The following is a 17,681-nucleotide window of genomic DNA, read 5'->3' as shown; positions in this document are numbered from 1 at the left end:
CCTACTAGTTTGGGCTTATACAAAAGCTAAGGTGGAGGTGTGAGGCAAATTGATGATACTCCTACAATTTTTGCATCCAAGCAGCTGGTAGGTCATCCATTTATCAAATGAAATGGTAATGTTTGTTTCAAATATTTGGAAACTAAAAGAAAATTTTATTATTTTTCTCGGAACCAATTTTTTACCTATAACAGCAATAACCATCTTTATAACAGTAAGCTCTTTGTTGAATTACCCCTCTATGACGACTATCTTTTTTTCTTTTCTTTTTTTGTAATATAATAATTAATCATCTTTATAGAAATAAAATCTCTAAGATCACCAACAACAAGTCTAAAGATTTTGACCAAATATTTTGATTCTTTAGTACACTATTCATGACAAAGAATATTATATGAATATATATTTTTATCATTAAAAGATTTTCTTCCGTTATACAAAGTGTGATCAAGCTTAGGATCTGATAATTAAAAATAAAAAACTAGATTTTATATATTTTTCTTGCCTAGAAAAACTAAATATTATTTAAATATCAATGTTATCACATGTATATAACAATCATTCGCTATAAAAATTTTCAAAAATTTGAACGCTTGCACGTCTTTTTGTATACGAGGTTTGACCGTAATATTTGCGTAAATAAGCCCATCCAATCTTCATAACTACTAAGAGGCCCATTGGCGCAAACAAAGACAGTTTTCAAAATGGGCCAACAGTTTCGTAGCCCATCTGTTCCCAAGAATAAAAAGACAAATAAGCCCCTTTGAAAAACCCTAGTATAAAAGCCTCATATCTCCATTGTAGTTCATTTCTCCTTAGTTTTGCAGCTTAACGAAATCAGAAAAAATGGTGTCGTTGAAGCTTCAAAAGCGGTTAGCCGCAAGTGTACTAAAGTGTGGAAGAGGCAAAGTTTGGTTAGATCCTAATGAAGGCAACGAAATCTCTATGGCTAATTCTCGTAAGTTTCTAAATATTTATCTGTAGTAGGTTTTAATCAGTTTAGCTCCACTGAAGCTTTGAATATGTTACTGAGATTATCAGTTAATTTTTTTTTTAATTTTTTTTATACTTTTTAGGTTTGGAATTTGATCTACTTTAGACTTTTTTAAACGAAATATACTCTATATGTTATATATGTGAAGGAAACGAAATCTCCGTTGCCGATTCTCGTATGTTTTCAGTTTTTTGTTTCTAAATATCTATTTATGTTTATGCGATCTCTTTAAACTATCGTTTGTATGTAGTAGCTTATATTTATTGAATATCTGTTGTAGATTTTACTGTGAATTTTTGTTTTACTGTGATTTTACTGTAATCTATCGTTCGTATGTAGTAGATTTTACTGTGTTTTTCTTTTGTGTTACTGTGATTTTACTGTGATAGATCGTTCGTATGCAGTAGATTTTACTGTGTTTTTCTTTTGTGTTACTGTGATTTTACTGTAATCTATCGCTCGTTTGTAGTAGATTTTAATGTGTTTTTTCTTTTGTTTTACTGTGATTTTACGGTAATCACTCGTTCGTATGAAGTAGATTTTACTGTGTTTTTTTCTTTTGTGTTTACTGTGATTTTACTGTAATCTATCGTTCATATGTAGTAGGTTTTACTGTGTTTTTCTTTTGTGTTACTGTGATTTTACTGTAATCTGTCGCTCGTATGTAGTAGATTTTAATGTGTTTTTCTTTTGTGTTACTGTGATTTTACTGTAATCTATCGCTCGTATGTAGTAGATTTTAATGTGTTTTTCTTTTGTTTTATTGTGATTTTACGGTAATCACTCGTTCGTATGTAGTAGGTTTTACTGTGTTTTTTTGTTTTACTGTGATTTTACTGTAATCGCTCGTGCATATGAAGTAGGTTTTACTGTTTTTCTGTTTTTTCCCTCAATTTCTGTTTATGTTTATGCGATCTCTTTTAATCTCTCTTTCGTATGTAGTAGCATCTATTGTTAGAAACTCTGTTGCAGAGTCTAATCAGTTTAGCTCCTACTGTAGCCTTGTGTTTTACGAATTTGGTGAACTTTACAATTTTTTCAATGAATTATACTCTTCATTTGGAAGCATTACTATGTTCGCCTTGATTGCTTATAGATGTTTTTGTTTGGAATTTGGAAGCATGCTCTTTAGGTAGCATTCACGAGACTAGCATATTCATATTTTGTTATTTACATGTAAATGATCTCTTTAATCTATCTTCGTATGTAGTAGCTTTTGTTTTTGGAATATCTGTAATAGTTTATAATCAGTTTAGCTCCAGTGAAGCGTTGCATATGTTACTGTGGTTATCAGTTATTTTATTTTAGTTACGTAGACACGTTTTAGGTTTGGAACTTGATCAATTTTAGACTTTTTTTTCAACGAAGTATAATTCTTATGTAACATTCACGAGATAGCATATTAATATCTGAAGACTGTAGTAGCTTCTGTGTTTTGGAAGATCTGTTGTATATTTTAATCAGTTAAGCTCCAATGAGGCCCAGCACATGTTACTGTTATTATCAGTTTCGGCTTTTTTTAGAGTGATGATTGTTATATTTGAGTTTCACCAATATAGCTGGTTCGTTAGGATGGTTGCTGTAGGGTTAACGGTTAATGGTAATCTAGTTATGCTGAATTCTCCAAACTGAAGGGGTAAATGATTTGCTTGCTTTCATTTTTTCCTTTCTGAATTTTCTTCTGCTGGACATGGTTGATTATAATAAAATCTTCTGTTAGGAGTTATTGCGACTATACGATTAGTTGATTTCAAGAGTTGTTAGGTCGTGAGGTGGAGATGTGATTGAGCTGATTTATTTTACTTTTATTATCAATCCGCCTTTTCTTAATGTAGAGAAGTTTTAGGTTTGGAAATTGATCAAACTTTAGACTCGTCAGTGAAATATACTGTTTCAGGAAGATTCATGAGTGTGACATTTTAATATTTTTCTATTCACATGTAAACAATGACATTTTGGAGCGAAAATTCTTAGATTTGAGCATATGAAACATAGCTGGTTCGTAGGCTGGATGAAGAAGATTGGTTTGGAGTAACCTAATTTTTCTGGATTTTTGGAAACTGAAGGGGTTAGTTAATTTGATTAGCTGATTGCAATTATAGGTGTATTGGATTGGAGTTATTGGCAGATGTGGACAGGGCATGCGGCAAGTTGTTTTGCTGAAGTTACATAAATGATATTAATCATTGCCCAATCTAGGAAAACTTGAAAATGTAGCTGTAACTAGATACACTGATTAAGTTTTTGCAAGCCATCTGTAATATTTATATAACTTCCCCCATGTTATTGTGACATCTATTTAACTGTCAATAGTTTCTGAAAATTGCCTCTAATGCCTTCATTTGCATTTGGTGCAGGTCAAAACATCAGAAAGTTGGTGAAGGATGGTTTCATCATCAGGAAGCCAACAAAAATTCACTCAAGATCTCGTGCTCGCAGAATGAAGGAAGCCAAGAGGAAAGGCCGTCACTCTGGATACGGTACCTCTTAGACTTGACAGTGATTGTAGCTTACATTGTGCAAACTTTTTTCACATGACCTATTTCAACTCTTTTGGGTTGGCTCAATTTTCATTCTGTTAGTTTCATTTTTCTAAAATAATAGTTACAAAATTATAACCTACTTGGGGAACTCTATTAACGACCAATTTTCCAATCAAAGTAAAGAAGACCATAATAATGAGGTGAAATTTGCGTAGTAATGTTTTTGGCTATGAATATCAGCTGGGCCAATTAAAATGAGATTGAGTGCAGTATAAACCTTCAATTAGTATTATTTTTTCTTGGTAAGGTGTTTAATACTAGCATGTTTTGTTTTAATATAGTGTCAATGTGCTTTTAGTATAAACGGTCAATTAGTATTATTTTTCTGGTAAGGTGTTTAGTACTAGCATGTATTGTTTTAATATAGTGTCACTTTGCTTTTTTGACCTAATTAAATTGTTTTGTCTGGAACTCCATAGTCCATACATAAAGAGATGAGATAAGTTGAGCCACCGTTTGGTATTGTAGATATTATTGTCTCATACATAACCATGCTTGAACTATGCCATTTCTCCTGTGTCTTTGTAATGTCTGATGAATAATTGCTGGTGAAATTGCTCTCTTAGCCAATATATTCTTTTCTCAGGTAAGCGCAAAGGTACCAGGGAGGCTAGACTGCCTACCAAGGTGCTTTGGATGAGGAGACTGAGAGTCCTTAGGCGCTTGCTTCGCAAGTACCGTGAATCAAAGAAGATTGACAAGCACATGTATCATGACATGTACATGAAGGTCAAGGGTAATGTTTTCAAGAACAAGCGTGTGCTGATGGAAAATATCCACAAAACTAAGGCTGAGAAGGCCAGAGAAAAGACCCTGTCTGACCAATTTGAGGCCAGGAGGGCAAAGAACAAGGCAAGCAGGGAAAGGAAGTTTGCTAGGAGAGAGGAGCGTTTGGCTCAGGTGATCATTTGAAGCTCAAATTAAATTGACACTGACATTTGAGGATACTATACTTATTTTCTCTGTGCTCTGCTCCTCCAAGTTTTATGGTTTTAGGACATGTTGCATGTGATTAGGGAATTTTATCCTCTTTTAAATATGAACTGCTCATCTTTTCTGTTCCAATTCTCAGGGACCAGGAGGGGCAGTACAACCTGCAGCACCGGCCGCTGCTGCTCCCCCAGCCCAGCCTGCTCAGTAAGTCCATCTGCAAATTTATTACTTTTAGTTTCTCTATATCCTTGTTAGAACAGCATTTGATGAGAACATGTCCTTGCAGGGTATCTAAAAAATCAAAGGAGTGAGCATGATGGTTTGCAATGAGGGTTGGCGCTATGCTTACTTTTTGTCCTTGTTAGTATGGCAGTTTAGTATGTTTGATCCGTTCCCTTTTTGTTCTTTTCACTTTGGAAGACAATGTTACTTGTATGAATTTGGAAGATGGTTTAAAGTTTTGATACCTTGTTTCTCAGTAATACTTTTGCCCATACGTTTTAATTATATATTCACCTTAGTCATTTTGCGTTGGATGGAATTTAGTGGTTTAAGCTGATTTTTGGGATTGAATTCTTCACCTTGTTGCAATTCTGCTTTTTGGCTGGTTGTGACGGTGTTCAATGGAAAGTTACTGACCTTTTCTGAACGAGAATCATTTTGCTGTGGTTGTGGCTGTGGCATTTTATCACGTTTCTTGTTTGTCAGTGGGACAAAAGCGCCTTTAGAATATTAGAGATAAAGCTTATTTGCCTGATTATGTCTTGCTTTTTGCAATTTTTTAATTATGTTCAGTTGGTGAAGTGACTTGTAGTTTTTAGTACTTCCAAAATATAGTCAGTAACTTGTACGCTACACAATGATTTTTATTTACATGGACTTCTCAACTTTTTCAAAGCATTTTAATGAACTAGCGTCTTATCACTTATGTGCTCGCATAGTTTTATATGAGACAATTATAGGTCTTGGATAAAGCTTTCATCAAACGTTTAGATCTTTAGACAATTGGAGTGTTAAGGTAAAGGGGCTTACAACTTTCTAGTATTTCCGTCCTTGTTCTCTCTTCCCTGTTTTGTTTGTCTTCGTTATAGAGCACATTCCAAGAAACAGATTTATATAGGCGACCAATTAGTGTGGATTATGTCTACTGGTTATGTCACTATGTTTATTTTAGGTTCTATATTTCTAGTAGTCATTGAGAGTCTCATATTAGTATTACTCATCATTATTTTGATATGCGTTATTGTTATTAAAAAAAAAACTTAAAAAGGCATACCGTAATTCAGCGGAAGAAACAAGAATGCGTAATGAGTACAAACAAGAAAAGCTCCAATTGATCGCATTTCTGAATTTAGCTTCACATATTCAAAGTTCTGTTGCGTAAATGGAAGTAACATCGTCCTTTGTAATGCTTTTTTATCGTTTCTTTCATGCTAATAATTCCTTAATCCAATCAAGGTCATCAGGCAGAAAGAGCATTAGATTTCTAGTACTTTTCTATTGTTCTCTTATATGAAAATATATAATAGTTTACTTTTTATTGCTTTTATATGTCATGTTTATTACATGGATCAGTGATGAGGATTCATTTAGCTGATTCAGACTTGTTTGAGATTTAAGCCTAGTTAGTGTAGACTAATGCAAGATGAAAATGTAATGACATATCAGTAAATTAAGAAAACAAGAAATGGAGAAAGAAAAGATCATGCGCCGCCAAGTACGAGCAAAGAGAAAAATCAATCAACTGTGCCTCAATCCTGAAGGAAGTAACGATCACATTTTTTCAGTTTCAGAAACCAATATATCAAGTTTAGTACAATGGTAAATAAGTGAATCCATTCAATTTTTATTTTTTTTTTAATTTTTTTTTTTTGAGAATCCATTCATTATTTGGTCTGCTGCTATTGCTCAATGTTTCATTACAAAATGGAGGCTTTCCCACTTCCAATTCTTTCTTCTTTTTTTGGGTGGGGGGAATGAAAACCTCAAGAATTTCATGAAATCCTTATTTTCCTGTTTTGATTTTGAAGAAAAAAATAATAGTTCAAATCCTCTTGGTCATCTCTATTTTTAGAAACTACTGGCGTTAATCAGTCAGTAGGACCAATCATTTTCTCAGGAACTACGAGTTTATCAAACTCATCACCTGTGAGGACATTAAGATTAAGGGCAGCCTCCTGCAAATTCAAACCATTGTGTCAAATTCTTTCAATGTCTAACACCAAGTGAAAGATTGTTTTTAACAAATAATTGCGCATTAATAACTTACCTTTAGACTGGTTCCCTCTTTGTGAGCTTTCTTGGCAACTGCTGCAGCATTGTCATAACCGATTTTCTGAAATAAAGCAGGTATCACAGAATCAGCAAAATAGATTCAATACAAAAACATCTAAAGAAGCAAAGATTTTTTAGCATAGCCCTAAAAGTGTGGACAGTATGGTATTGAAAATGAACTTTGGAAGTGTTGACAGATACTTACTGGGTTCAAACATGTGACGAGCATGAGCGACTGCCAAAATGGAGGAAATGAGATCAAAAGGATCAAAATTTAGAACAAATGAAATAGAAAGGATTAAAGGAATATCAAAATTTGTTCAACCGTTTTACATCTACTGACCTCGTGCAATAATTTTGCGATCCTCTCTCTATTGGCTTGAATTCCTCTTACACAATTCTTTTCAAAAGAAGCAGATGCATCCCCTAGCAATCTCACCGACTGGCATGACAATAATATGACAAAAATGAAAATCCGGCTTCAGTGGTGGAAGTAAGAAAAGCAGTAGTAGAACACAATACGTGTAGCATACTTGAATATGCTCACCTAGTCTCCCAAGGGAGAACATTAATGAACAACAAAATGAAAGAGTAAGTAGACGTACATGAAGTAGAGCATTGGCAATCATAGGCTTGAACACGTTCAACTCAAAATGACCGTTTGATCCACCAACTGTAACAGCTACATGATTTCCCATAACCTGCAGGTGATAAAAGATTCAACTAGTTTTGTGATCCCACAAGTGGTGTCTGGGGAGGGTATAGTGTACGCAGACCTTATCCTACCTTGTTTAAAAGATTCAACTATAAAACATGCAAATAAACTATTCTAGCATTGATCCAAGTCAATCTCATGTGTCGAGCCTCAGGGTGCTATGACTTTGGACAAGCATATTAGACCAGTCAAAATATCCGACTTCATCAACAACACCAGCACCATCATTCCCAGTGAAATCTCACAAAGTGGGGTCTTGGGAGGGTAGAATGTATGCAGACCTTAAATTTGATTATATCGATCTAAAGTAGAACTGTTACCTGAGCACAGACCATTGTAAGCGCCTCACACTGAGTAGGGTTCACCTTGCCCTGAAATGAGTAAAAATCATGTGTTTAAAGATTTATTCAGAAGGGTTAATCAAAGACTAGACGATACATAAGAATTAACTCAAACAAATGTAAGGCTAGTAAGATTACAGGCATAATACTGCTTCCAGGTTCATTTTCAGGAAGAATGAGTTCACCAAGACCGCAGCGTGGACCACTGTATGAGGAAAGATATAAATCCAAGAAAAAACACACCTTCCTAAGATGCTTCGAAATCTCCAACAAAAAAAGACGAAAGAAAAGCAAAAAGAAAAAGAGCAACATACAGGAAAAGCCCAAAACACATACCTTCCTAAGAAGCGTATATCATTCCCAATCTTCATGAGAGAAGCAGCCACCGTATTTAAGGCTCCACTGGTTTCAACAAATGCATCATGAGCAGCCTGCCAGTGCAAATATCAGCGGACCATTAAACTTTTGTTGGTGATAGCCACCATATGCTATAAAAATTAAAAAGGAATATAAAAAAAGCACTTCACAAAGCAGTGATCACCAATGCTTCAAACTTGTTTTCAGCTGTTACAAAAGGCAAATTTGTTTCCTCTGCCACTGCTGCTGCAATTTTTATATCAAACCTGTGAAGGAAGAATAAAACATAACCACAACTGAAAACATATAGCACAATTGAAACTTTAACAAAAACCAACTGAAGGGATTGCATTGCTGGATGTTAGCTGCCTTCACAAAACCAATGCTAGAACTTCTGTGCTGAAAATAACAAACATCTGAACCTGAATGTGGGAACACTTACCCCTTTTTTGTGTTCAATCCTGTTCCAACTGCTGTGCCTCCTTGTGCAAGCTGCTCAAGTGAAGATGCAATCAGTAAGAACCAGAAAAGGGGAAGCAAGGAAGTCGTAAAAATAAAAGTAGGGAAAGCCAAGTTTGAACGAGAACCTGATACATGCGTGGAAGGGTGCACAAGACTCGATCAATACCATATTTCACCTACAATGGCAATGCTTCATTAACAATGATCCAAAACTAACACCCTTTTATCTACTAAAACAGCAACTTTTGCATTTAGTAAATTGAAGTTCAGTAGAGATTTACTTGAGTTGTGTAGCCACTAAATTCTTGTCCAAGAGTCAAAGGTGTTGCATCTTGTGTGTGGGTTCGGCCAATCTTAATAATGTCTTTGAATTCAGCTGACTGGTAAAATTAATCAGGAGTAAAATGTTTTAGTTGCAAAGGAAATAATACCCAGTGTGACAAATAAAAAACAACTGAAAGTGATGGTATAGACGCGAAAAGTCTGATGAGTTGGTTAATTCCGTGCTCCATTCCAAGATGATAGATCTCCCAAAAGACCAAGCAACTATGGAACGGTAGGACCAGTTTATTTTTAATTTCTTTGCTTTAATAAATAACTGCCAATATAGAAAATCAGAACAGCTTCTGCCTTAATCATTTTCTGCTATGGGGAAGAGCCGCTTTTTGTTATGAAAATATCAGACTGAGTCACTCACCATACAAACACCTTTCATTTTAAAGTTGAGTTGGAACGTTAGTATACATGTTGGAGAACAACCACTATATTTCCATATCCTTGTTTGTTACAGCACAGACACATCATTGTTTGTTAGAATAAGAAGAAAAAAAAGGCAAGCACATAATATAAACCATAGGAAATTCTCCATATATCACAAAACTTTTATTTGCCTCAACATTTGCAAAGGGTGATAACTACATCCTCGTGGTGTCTTGGAAGATTTTCCAAAATATCAAGCAGCATTTTTCAGGTGGTTTATACATGTTACTGTAGCCATGTATGGTAGTAGAAAGTAAAATTTTTACAAAGAACAAGTGAAGAAGGATACATGAGAATGAGAGGAGAGACTTTCATCTTACAAACTCTTTTGGCATTTGAATTGGTTTTGGTTATTCTGAAAAACAGCTTTTGTAAAATGGTTCTGAGTAACAACAGTGTTTGGGTTGCTTTAGTCTTTAGAATTAGTAGTTGGGCAAAATGACCAAAAGCTGTCAATGGACCTAAGTCTATTGTTCAAACTGAGCAGAACAGTTCATTTTGATTTTTCTTAATTCTTCTTCATCATAACTCAACAAAATTCATTTTTCCCTATTGCCCCTATAAATTTGTAAATTAATGAAAGTTTGAGGGAATGTTGTTTCCCCTTTTATGCATTAGGAACCAAGTAGATGGGTATAACTAAGAGCAGGACGTGGCCTGCTCACTACACAGTATACATAATGCCCCTACAAGAAATCACTAGAATCAGCCATCAAGGTAAACAAGCAAGCACAGTTGACAATTGCATGCTACAAAATCACATAGTGCTGCATAAAATGCTAAACAACAATGGAACCAGCTGCTAAAAGAAAAGGTAAACATGCGTCCCAATTCTTTGCGAGTGAAAAAAGAAATCAACCTTCGAGTGTAGTGAAGTATGCAACTGTTTTAAGTTTGGTACTAATCTTTTATTTATCTCCATAGCAGCAGCAATATGCATCACCTACAAAATAACCATTGCTAAGAACTCAGCATAAGTTTGAAAGGAGAATTAGAAACATAACAATATATCTTGCAAACAAGTAATCTAAAGGAGAAACTCACAGTAGGAAATGTGTCATTTGAAGATTGTGATCTGTTCACATGGTCGTTTGGGTGCACATGCTTTTCGCCGCGCTTATGGCCAAGAATTTCAGCTGCTCTGTTTGCAATAACCTGAAAAGATCAGATAAGGCATCACTAGAAAGAACCATATTAAGATTTCTTCCCTTTTGTAGAAGATAATTCCTTGCAGCTCATAAGTCAACAAAATACTCTCACAATATTGCCGACTTCCTCAACATTCTTATAATACAAACGCCTTACGAGCCGTCACAATCTGACAAATGCTAGCTACCGTCAAACATACAAAGCACCCAATGCATGTAGAATCCGATGCATTCAGCACTATCATTGAATTATCTTGAAGATTAGCCAAACTTTGAACAAAGTAATATCTTGCAGTCTTACATATTAAAAATAAAAATAAAAATAAAAAGAGATCTTTTCTGTCATAGCTTGAAGCTCTAAACCAAGAGCTCAACAGTCAATAAACTAAAAAAAAAAAAATTGAGAGCCAGAATCCACATGCTTCCAGTAACTGGTGCTGCAATCGACCAGAGCAGCAGTTCATCTAGGTAAAATAAAGCTCCTCAAAATTGAGAGCCAGAATCCAAACAATTTATTTATTCTTCATCTAGGTAACTCTCCTCAAAGTGACATCCAACAAGGTCCAATACATTTACAACAAGGTCCAATACATTTAATAAAGCTAAAGAAATGACTGTACAGCTTTGGATATTTTAAATGTCTTGAAATCTATCATCTGGAGATGACTGCACCTACAATAAAAGATTAAATATGCTTCTAGCATGCATCAAAAGGCATACACTCTCATCTATACACACAATTGGCTATAATTCCCATGTTCAAGATCCAGGACATATTTTTCTAATTCCAACAACTGATGTGTGCCAACTACAGATAGATGAACCAATTGACACCAGAAAAATGAATTATACGATTTGCTCACCATTATATCATACTATTTTTCATGAAAGACGAATAACTTACTAATAGAGATGCTAAAAAGGGAAGAATGTCACGTAAATTGGGACAGAGGAAGTAACTGACAGAAACCTCTTCAAGCGATTAAAAGACCTCGAATGGACCTTCAACTTCAAGTTCATGAACTTGTGATTACCTCATTTGCATTCATGTTACTTTGAGTTCCACTACCAGTCTGCCAAACCACCAAAGGAAAATGGTCATTCAATTTTCCTTCTGCTACTTCCTGGGCAGCTTGCATTACCGCCTTCCCTATAGATGGGTCAAGGCCATACTCCATGTTCACCTGCAATGGAGGTAATAACCATAAGATGACAAGACCAAAAAACTGCATGTAAAGCATTACCACAGCGACACCAAAAAATTTATATAACATTAGAGATAAAGTTGACATTGTCTAGCGTATAGTAGTACGAACCTTGGCAGCACACTTTTTAAGAATACCAAATGCACGTACGATTGGTTCAGGCATCCTTTCACGCTCACCTCCAATTTCAAAGTTTTGCAGGGATCTTTGGGTTTGTGCCCCCCATAACCTGAACGTGAGCCAAATCGAGCCCAAGTCAATATGGATAAAAGGAGCAAAAATATCACACTATAGTTATCGAAAGAAAGAATTTCAAAATCGGCTGAACTATCAGAAACTATCAGTTTTTGGCTTATCAACACCAAATATAAGGAAAGACCACGGAAAATCACAAAGACTTTAAACTATAAAGACTGCAGTGCACCTGATTTACCTGAATCACCCACCCCCTTTTTCTTTTACCTTATCAAAAAAAAAATTAGTATTTTATTTTAATAAATTAGGATATCATCTTTTAGAATATATTTTCACTCTATGGTTATCTAGATTATTCACATCATTATTATTAGTTTTTGTTGATTTTATCTTTTATCATTTATTTGGTTTTATCTTTCACTCTTAGTTAGAGATAAAGTTTACATTGTTTAAGGACTCTACCTTGTCCAAGGCTATAAATAGGACCCTCCTTATACATTGTTAGATACATTAGTTGATGAATAACATTTTATGAGTTTGATTCCCTCTCTTACTCTTTCTCTCCTTTTCTGTTCTTCTCCCGATTCTCTGTCACTCCTGGTGGTGCTACATCAAGTATTGGTATCGGAGCTCAAAGTTTCTATACAAATTCTTGCACTCTTTTTTAGCATCATCAAGAATACTCATCATCCCTAAATAACTAACCTTCCTTTCACACCATATAAACTAAAGTTGTAACAAGGAGGGTTGATCTCTCATTTGTCACACTAAATTGCTTTGAGGTTTTGAAAGTTGGAGATAATGCTGAGGTTTTGCAAGACACCACTACAAGTGGGATCTGGACCCGCCATAAGGTACTAGCCTTCCTATTTAATAGTACTTGGTTAATTTTCATATGTACGGTCGACGCATAACATGTCCAAACCATCTCCAACAGCTTCTCGCATTTTATCCTCAATGCATGCTACTTGAACCTTCTGGCGAATGTGGTCATTTTTAATCCTATCTAATATGATATGATCGCACATCTATCTTGACATCCGCATCTCTGCAACACTCATCTTGTGGATATGTTGGACTTTAGCAGCCGAATATTCACCGTCATATAACATTTCCGGTCTTATAGTTGTTATGTAGGACTTACCTTCCAATTTGGTAGGCATCTTCTATCACATAACGCCCCGAAAGCACTTCTCCATTTCAACCATCCGGTTTTAATCCTATAAGTAACATCTTCATCTATCATTCCATTCTCTCGAAACAACAAGCCTATATCTAAATTGTTTGCATTTTGACACTGTAATCATGTCTAGTCTCACCTCAAATTGACTCTCAATAACCAAAAACAAAAGCTTAATCAAATTGGGATAAAGGGAGTACATTTAAATAGTTTAATCATGAGATAATTGTCAAAAACACACATTAACTATCACTTTTTTACGCGTTCCACACCCCAACTATCGGTTATTCCCTTTTCCTACCTGAACTATCACCATTTATGTATTAAAACACACCATGGTGATAGTCCAAGTAAGAAAAGAAAACAGATGATAGTTGGCTTAATCAACTTCGAGGTGTAATTTTAAAAAACACTTTCAAGCAGTAATTAGTATTTGGCCAAGCTTTTAAAAAGTATTTCTAAATGTTTTTTCTCAAAAGTGCTTTTCAAAAAAATATTTTTTATCAAAATCTATATTTTTTTAGCTTAGAAAAATACGTGACTCCACAAAAACTTATTTTATCACAAAAACTTTGGCCAAACACCTTTACCTTTTTTAAATAAGCACTTATTAAAAAAAAAAAAAAAAAACCTTGGCCAAACAGGCTATAATACATGAATAACGACAAGTGAGGGATGGCTCAGTGGTAAAAAATAAGTAGACACGGGTTAAAAAAAAAAATCCTCACAAATGGGTGGGAAAAAAAAAATAAAAAAAAAATACATGAATAACTAATCCTCCGTAAAATAATGTATATAGATTCTCTAATAACTAATTACTACATTACTAATACGTGCATAACTCTTAATCAGCTAACAAAGAGAGTAAAAAAGAGAGAGTGAAATGACGAACTTGTCCTCGGGAACTAAAATGGGACCGAAAGTATCTCTTTCTTCTCTGAAAGAAGTTGAGAAAAATTTCGCATAACGTAACGAATTGGTTGATGATAATCGACGGGATGCTATGAGCATCGACATAGTTCTTTACACTCCTGTGTGTGTTTGATTATTAGATCAAAAGGAGATGAGCATTAATTGGTCAAATTTGTCTTCTTGAGGTTGCAAATCCTAATTTTTTTTTATTTTTATTTTTTGTAATTAATCATTATTTTGGTTTATCTTAATCAATTAAATCTGAGTTATTAAATCTATTTAATTTTTTATTTTTTAAATGTGAATCTTAATCGTTCAAATTTTTTAACTATTAAATATGGGATCCAAGTCATGACTTTTGACTTGTTTTAATCACTTTTTAACTGCAGGGATATATATGCATTATTTTTTAACGAGGGATAAATCAACTCTAAGAGCCTGTTTGGATTAGCTGAAAAAGATGGCTTTTTTTAAGTGCTGAAAGTTATTTTATAAATAAGCAGTTACGTGTTTGGATAAAAGTGCTTAAAGGATTTTTAGAGGTAAGGGTAGTATTGGAATTAACAGAAAATATCAGGTATAAAAGGGTGGAGTTGCTGCCCAAACCAAAATGGCTTTTAAGTAAAAAAAATAAATTGAGGTTGAGCAAATTCTTGGTCTTGAGTTTATTTTAATCATTTTTTAATTTAATTTAAGTTATTTTCTATTTTATCAAAGTTGAGGGATATATTTACACCTTTGCCCTTATAAATATGGATACTATTGTATTTTTATGAGCTTATGAGTGATTGCTTAAAGCCTCCTAACTCTTCTTTCTCTAATTGATAATTTCTTTTTATATAGCCATTATTAGATTTTGCTGTCTAAATTATTATTTTAGATCTATTTCTTTCATTTTTTTCATTCGAAATGTGAAAGAAAGAACAAGGAAAGTCTGAACAAAGCAATCAATCTTTTTGAAGTCTTGAGAAAATCAAAGTACTTTTTCGAGAAAAAAAAACATCAATTCAGATATCGAAAAGACTCAAATATATCGCCTATCGGAAAAACACGATTTATTTATGTGAAAAAAGCTCAAATATCAATAGTTTGGCTCATTTATCGAACTATCGGAAGTGGCTCATTTATCTTTACTTCATCAATAATTTTGGCTCATTTATCGTTATTAAAATCGCCCGTTCTAAAATGACTCATTCATATCATTTTTTATTAACGCTAATTTTATAATACCAGATATGATACGTGGCCTTCGACTAATCGACTAATGAATTTTTTTGGTATATATTATGAAAATCTATATAATTCCACGGTCTAAACCACAAAATCAGTTCAAACAAGAACACAAAGTAGAGAACATGAAGTTGTAATACTTTTCTAGAAGTTGGAGAGAAAAGTGGAGCAAATTTTAACGAACCCAATCCGAATTGTCAAAAAGCACCATTTTATAAACACACCTTTCAAATACTAACGTGTCAGACTTTTTTTTTTTTTTTTTTTAATACTACATGTTCCAAAAGATTGATGGATTCAAAATTTATTAAATAAGTAATTCTGACTTGTAGTTTTTCATCCATTGAATTCTTGGTTTTGTTTCTTCCTAAAAGGACAAGTTAAATAAGGCAAAAGATGGCGCACATTTGCTGGCTATATGGATCGAAATAAGGGGTAAAAAGAAAAAAGACACAGTGGTTGTTATCATCGCGGCAGAGGTATATGATGAGATGAATGAACCTCTTCGGTAAAAAACATATCTCCTTAATGGGTAGTACGCAACGTTAATTAGAATTAAGCAAACCAATGAATATCAAATACAAGATGATTATACAAATAAGCTAAATGATTGTCTAATCATAGAGTTTGAATATTCGGTAAGTGTGAATAAATAAATATGTGTATTCTTGTTAATTTTTGTACCAATAAATAAGTAAATAAATACGCCGATAAATTTATACTTGTACCAAACATGGTGCAAAAATTAGTCTTTGAGGATATCCCGAACATACCTTCTTATCCCACGCGGATTATTTTATACCATCTTTTAGAAGTTTGAGAGGTTGGTTATGGATGGGCAAATGGGAAAGAGGTAAGATTGTGGTATAATTTTATAAGAAATATTGGAGAGAGGTAATTAGACGGACGACCCCTTGATTGTCTAATCATAGAGTTTGAATATTTGGTAAGCTTGAATAAATAAATAAATAAATAAATACGCCGATGCCTCAGTGCAGAAGTGTGAGAGATATGGCTTCGTCGCTTAGATATGAGGTTGTGACATGACGATTGACGCGATATTACCGAGGACATGACCTTAGATATGAGGTTGTGAAGGACACAGATTAGAGTAGATAGTTAGTAGGTAGTAGAGTGTTGTCTCGCTTATCATTCCTTACTAGTAGTCATAGTATATCTCCGGTAGTTTCTTGTTCTTCAATTTCTGTTATTATTTATTGTTTCTTGTTCTTCGCTTAGTATACTGTTTTGTTGTAGTTCTTTTGTTTTCTTTTTCCTATTTGACTTGATTTATTATTCTTTCTTGAGGCGATTAGTGAAACAATAGCCTCTCTACCTTTCAAAGTAGGGATAAGGTTTGCGTATGCTCTACCCTCCTCAAACCGCACTTGTAGGATTCTACTAGGTCTGTTGTTGTTGTTGTAAATACTATCGAGTTAGAAATCATGTGGGGATAGGTAAAAGAATAACCACATCGAAATTACTAATCTTTTCTCTTTTGATTTTTAACTACTTGTATCAAAAAAATTATTGATCTGACTAATTCAAATGCGCTTCCTATTAATAATTCCTCAATTTTCATAACACAAAATCGATATATTTTTATTGAGGATAAAAATCTCTTTCATTCCACATATGTAACAGTAAACTGCCAATTTTATTCGGCCGAGGAGCATGTTACAACAAGATGGCCGAGGATAGAGTTCTGAATATTTTAAACACCATATTGATAAAGTAATTGTATCTAAATTGAGTACAATAATTAAAATAGTTTAAAATATTAATTGAGTAAAAATGTGCTATCCAATGTAAAACAACTCAAATTTGCATCACTTCTAATATTTTGGGGGAAAAGCAAATCACTTTTAGTATCAGTAGATACAAAAAAATGAATTGCTAGCTAGATTAATAAATCTGAAATTTGTTTCAATAATTTGTGTACATAATTATAAATAAAGTGTTCCGGTTTGTAAAGACAAATAATGACAATTTCTTATGTTTGAAACAGTTCTTTTACTTAAAAAAAATCTCTATGCTATTTTATTTATAAAGTTTTTACATATTAAACGATCCATTATAATATATAATAGAATGTACAGACAAAGACATTGGGCCCGTGCTACATCCCACTAGTAGGATAGAAGGGAAAAAAAAGGACCAGACAAGATACTTGGATTGGTAGAGAAATTAAATAATGTGGTAGGTAAGCCTCAATGTTGGATCCGTTTTCCATTGGGAGCAATACAAGTGTGCAGTCCATAATTGGATACCCTACAACCTATAGGCCACAAGTCCATACGATGTTCATTTTAAATCAATCTGGATTAGATTCTATTTTAATAGGGAGAATGACTTAATAATACTATTTAAGATTCTATATTACAAAATATAAAGATATTTTTTTTATTTACAAAACATACCAATAAAATTACA

General features: G+C 33.8%; 2 protein-coding genes across 3 annotated transcripts; one reads left to right on the top strand and one right to left on the bottom strand.

Annotated features, from left to right (window-relative positions):
* The first annotated feature begins 803 nt into the window (after positions 1–803).
* Positions 804–4,952, top strand: LOC132050658 (large ribosomal subunit protein eL19y-like). Its single transcript, XM_059442018.1, has 5 exons — positions 804–958; positions 3,352–3,474; positions 4,124–4,437; positions 4,610–4,674; positions 4,757–4,952. Exons 1-5 carry the CDS (start codon positions 847–849, stop codon positions 4,779–4,781), a joined length of 639 nt encoding a protein of 212 aa, XP_059298001.1. The 5' UTR covers positions 804–846; the 3' UTR covers positions 4,782–4,952.
* A 1,236-nt stretch (positions 4,953–6,188) lies between these two features.
* On the bottom strand, positions 6,189–14,178 carry LOC132050657 (fumarate hydratase 1, mitochondrial). 2 transcript variants are annotated; one of them, XM_059442016.1, is made up of 17 exons: positions 13,999–14,177; positions 11,843–11,960; positions 11,561–11,710; positions 10,423–10,533; positions 10,238–10,321; positions 8,901–8,999; positions 8,745–8,795; positions 8,600–8,649; positions 8,342–8,423; positions 8,137–8,231; positions 7,939–8,005; positions 7,780–7,830; positions 7,350–7,445; positions 7,088–7,186; positions 6,950–6,979; positions 6,740–6,805; positions 6,189–6,647 (listed from the first exon to the last, which is right to left on the bottom strand). In XM_059442016.1, the coding sequence occupies exons 1-17, from the start codon at positions 14,121–14,123 to the stop codon at positions 6,561–6,563; spliced, it is 1,461 nt and encodes a 486-aa protein (XP_059297999.1). In that variant the 5' UTR covers positions 14,124–14,177; the 3' UTR covers positions 6,189–6,560. The 2 variants fall into 2 exon arrangements, with proteins under 2 accessions (XP_059297999.1, XP_059298000.1); XM_059442017.1 differs by lacking the exons at positions 8,745–8,795; positions 8,901–8,999 and having other exon boundaries at positions 13,999–14,178.
* Between the last annotated feature and the right edge of the window lie 3,503 nt (positions 14,179–17,681).

This window comes from Lycium ferocissimum, chromosome 3, assembly GCF_029784015.1.
Source record: "Lycium ferocissimum isolate CSIRO_LF1 chromosome 3, AGI_CSIRO_Lferr_CH_V1, whole genome shotgun sequence".
Classification (NCBI taxonomy): domain Eukaryota; kingdom Viridiplantae; phylum Streptophyta; class Magnoliopsida; order Solanales; family Solanaceae; genus Lycium; species Lycium ferocissimum.
This window is presented reverse-complemented; position numbering and strand designations above follow the sequence as displayed.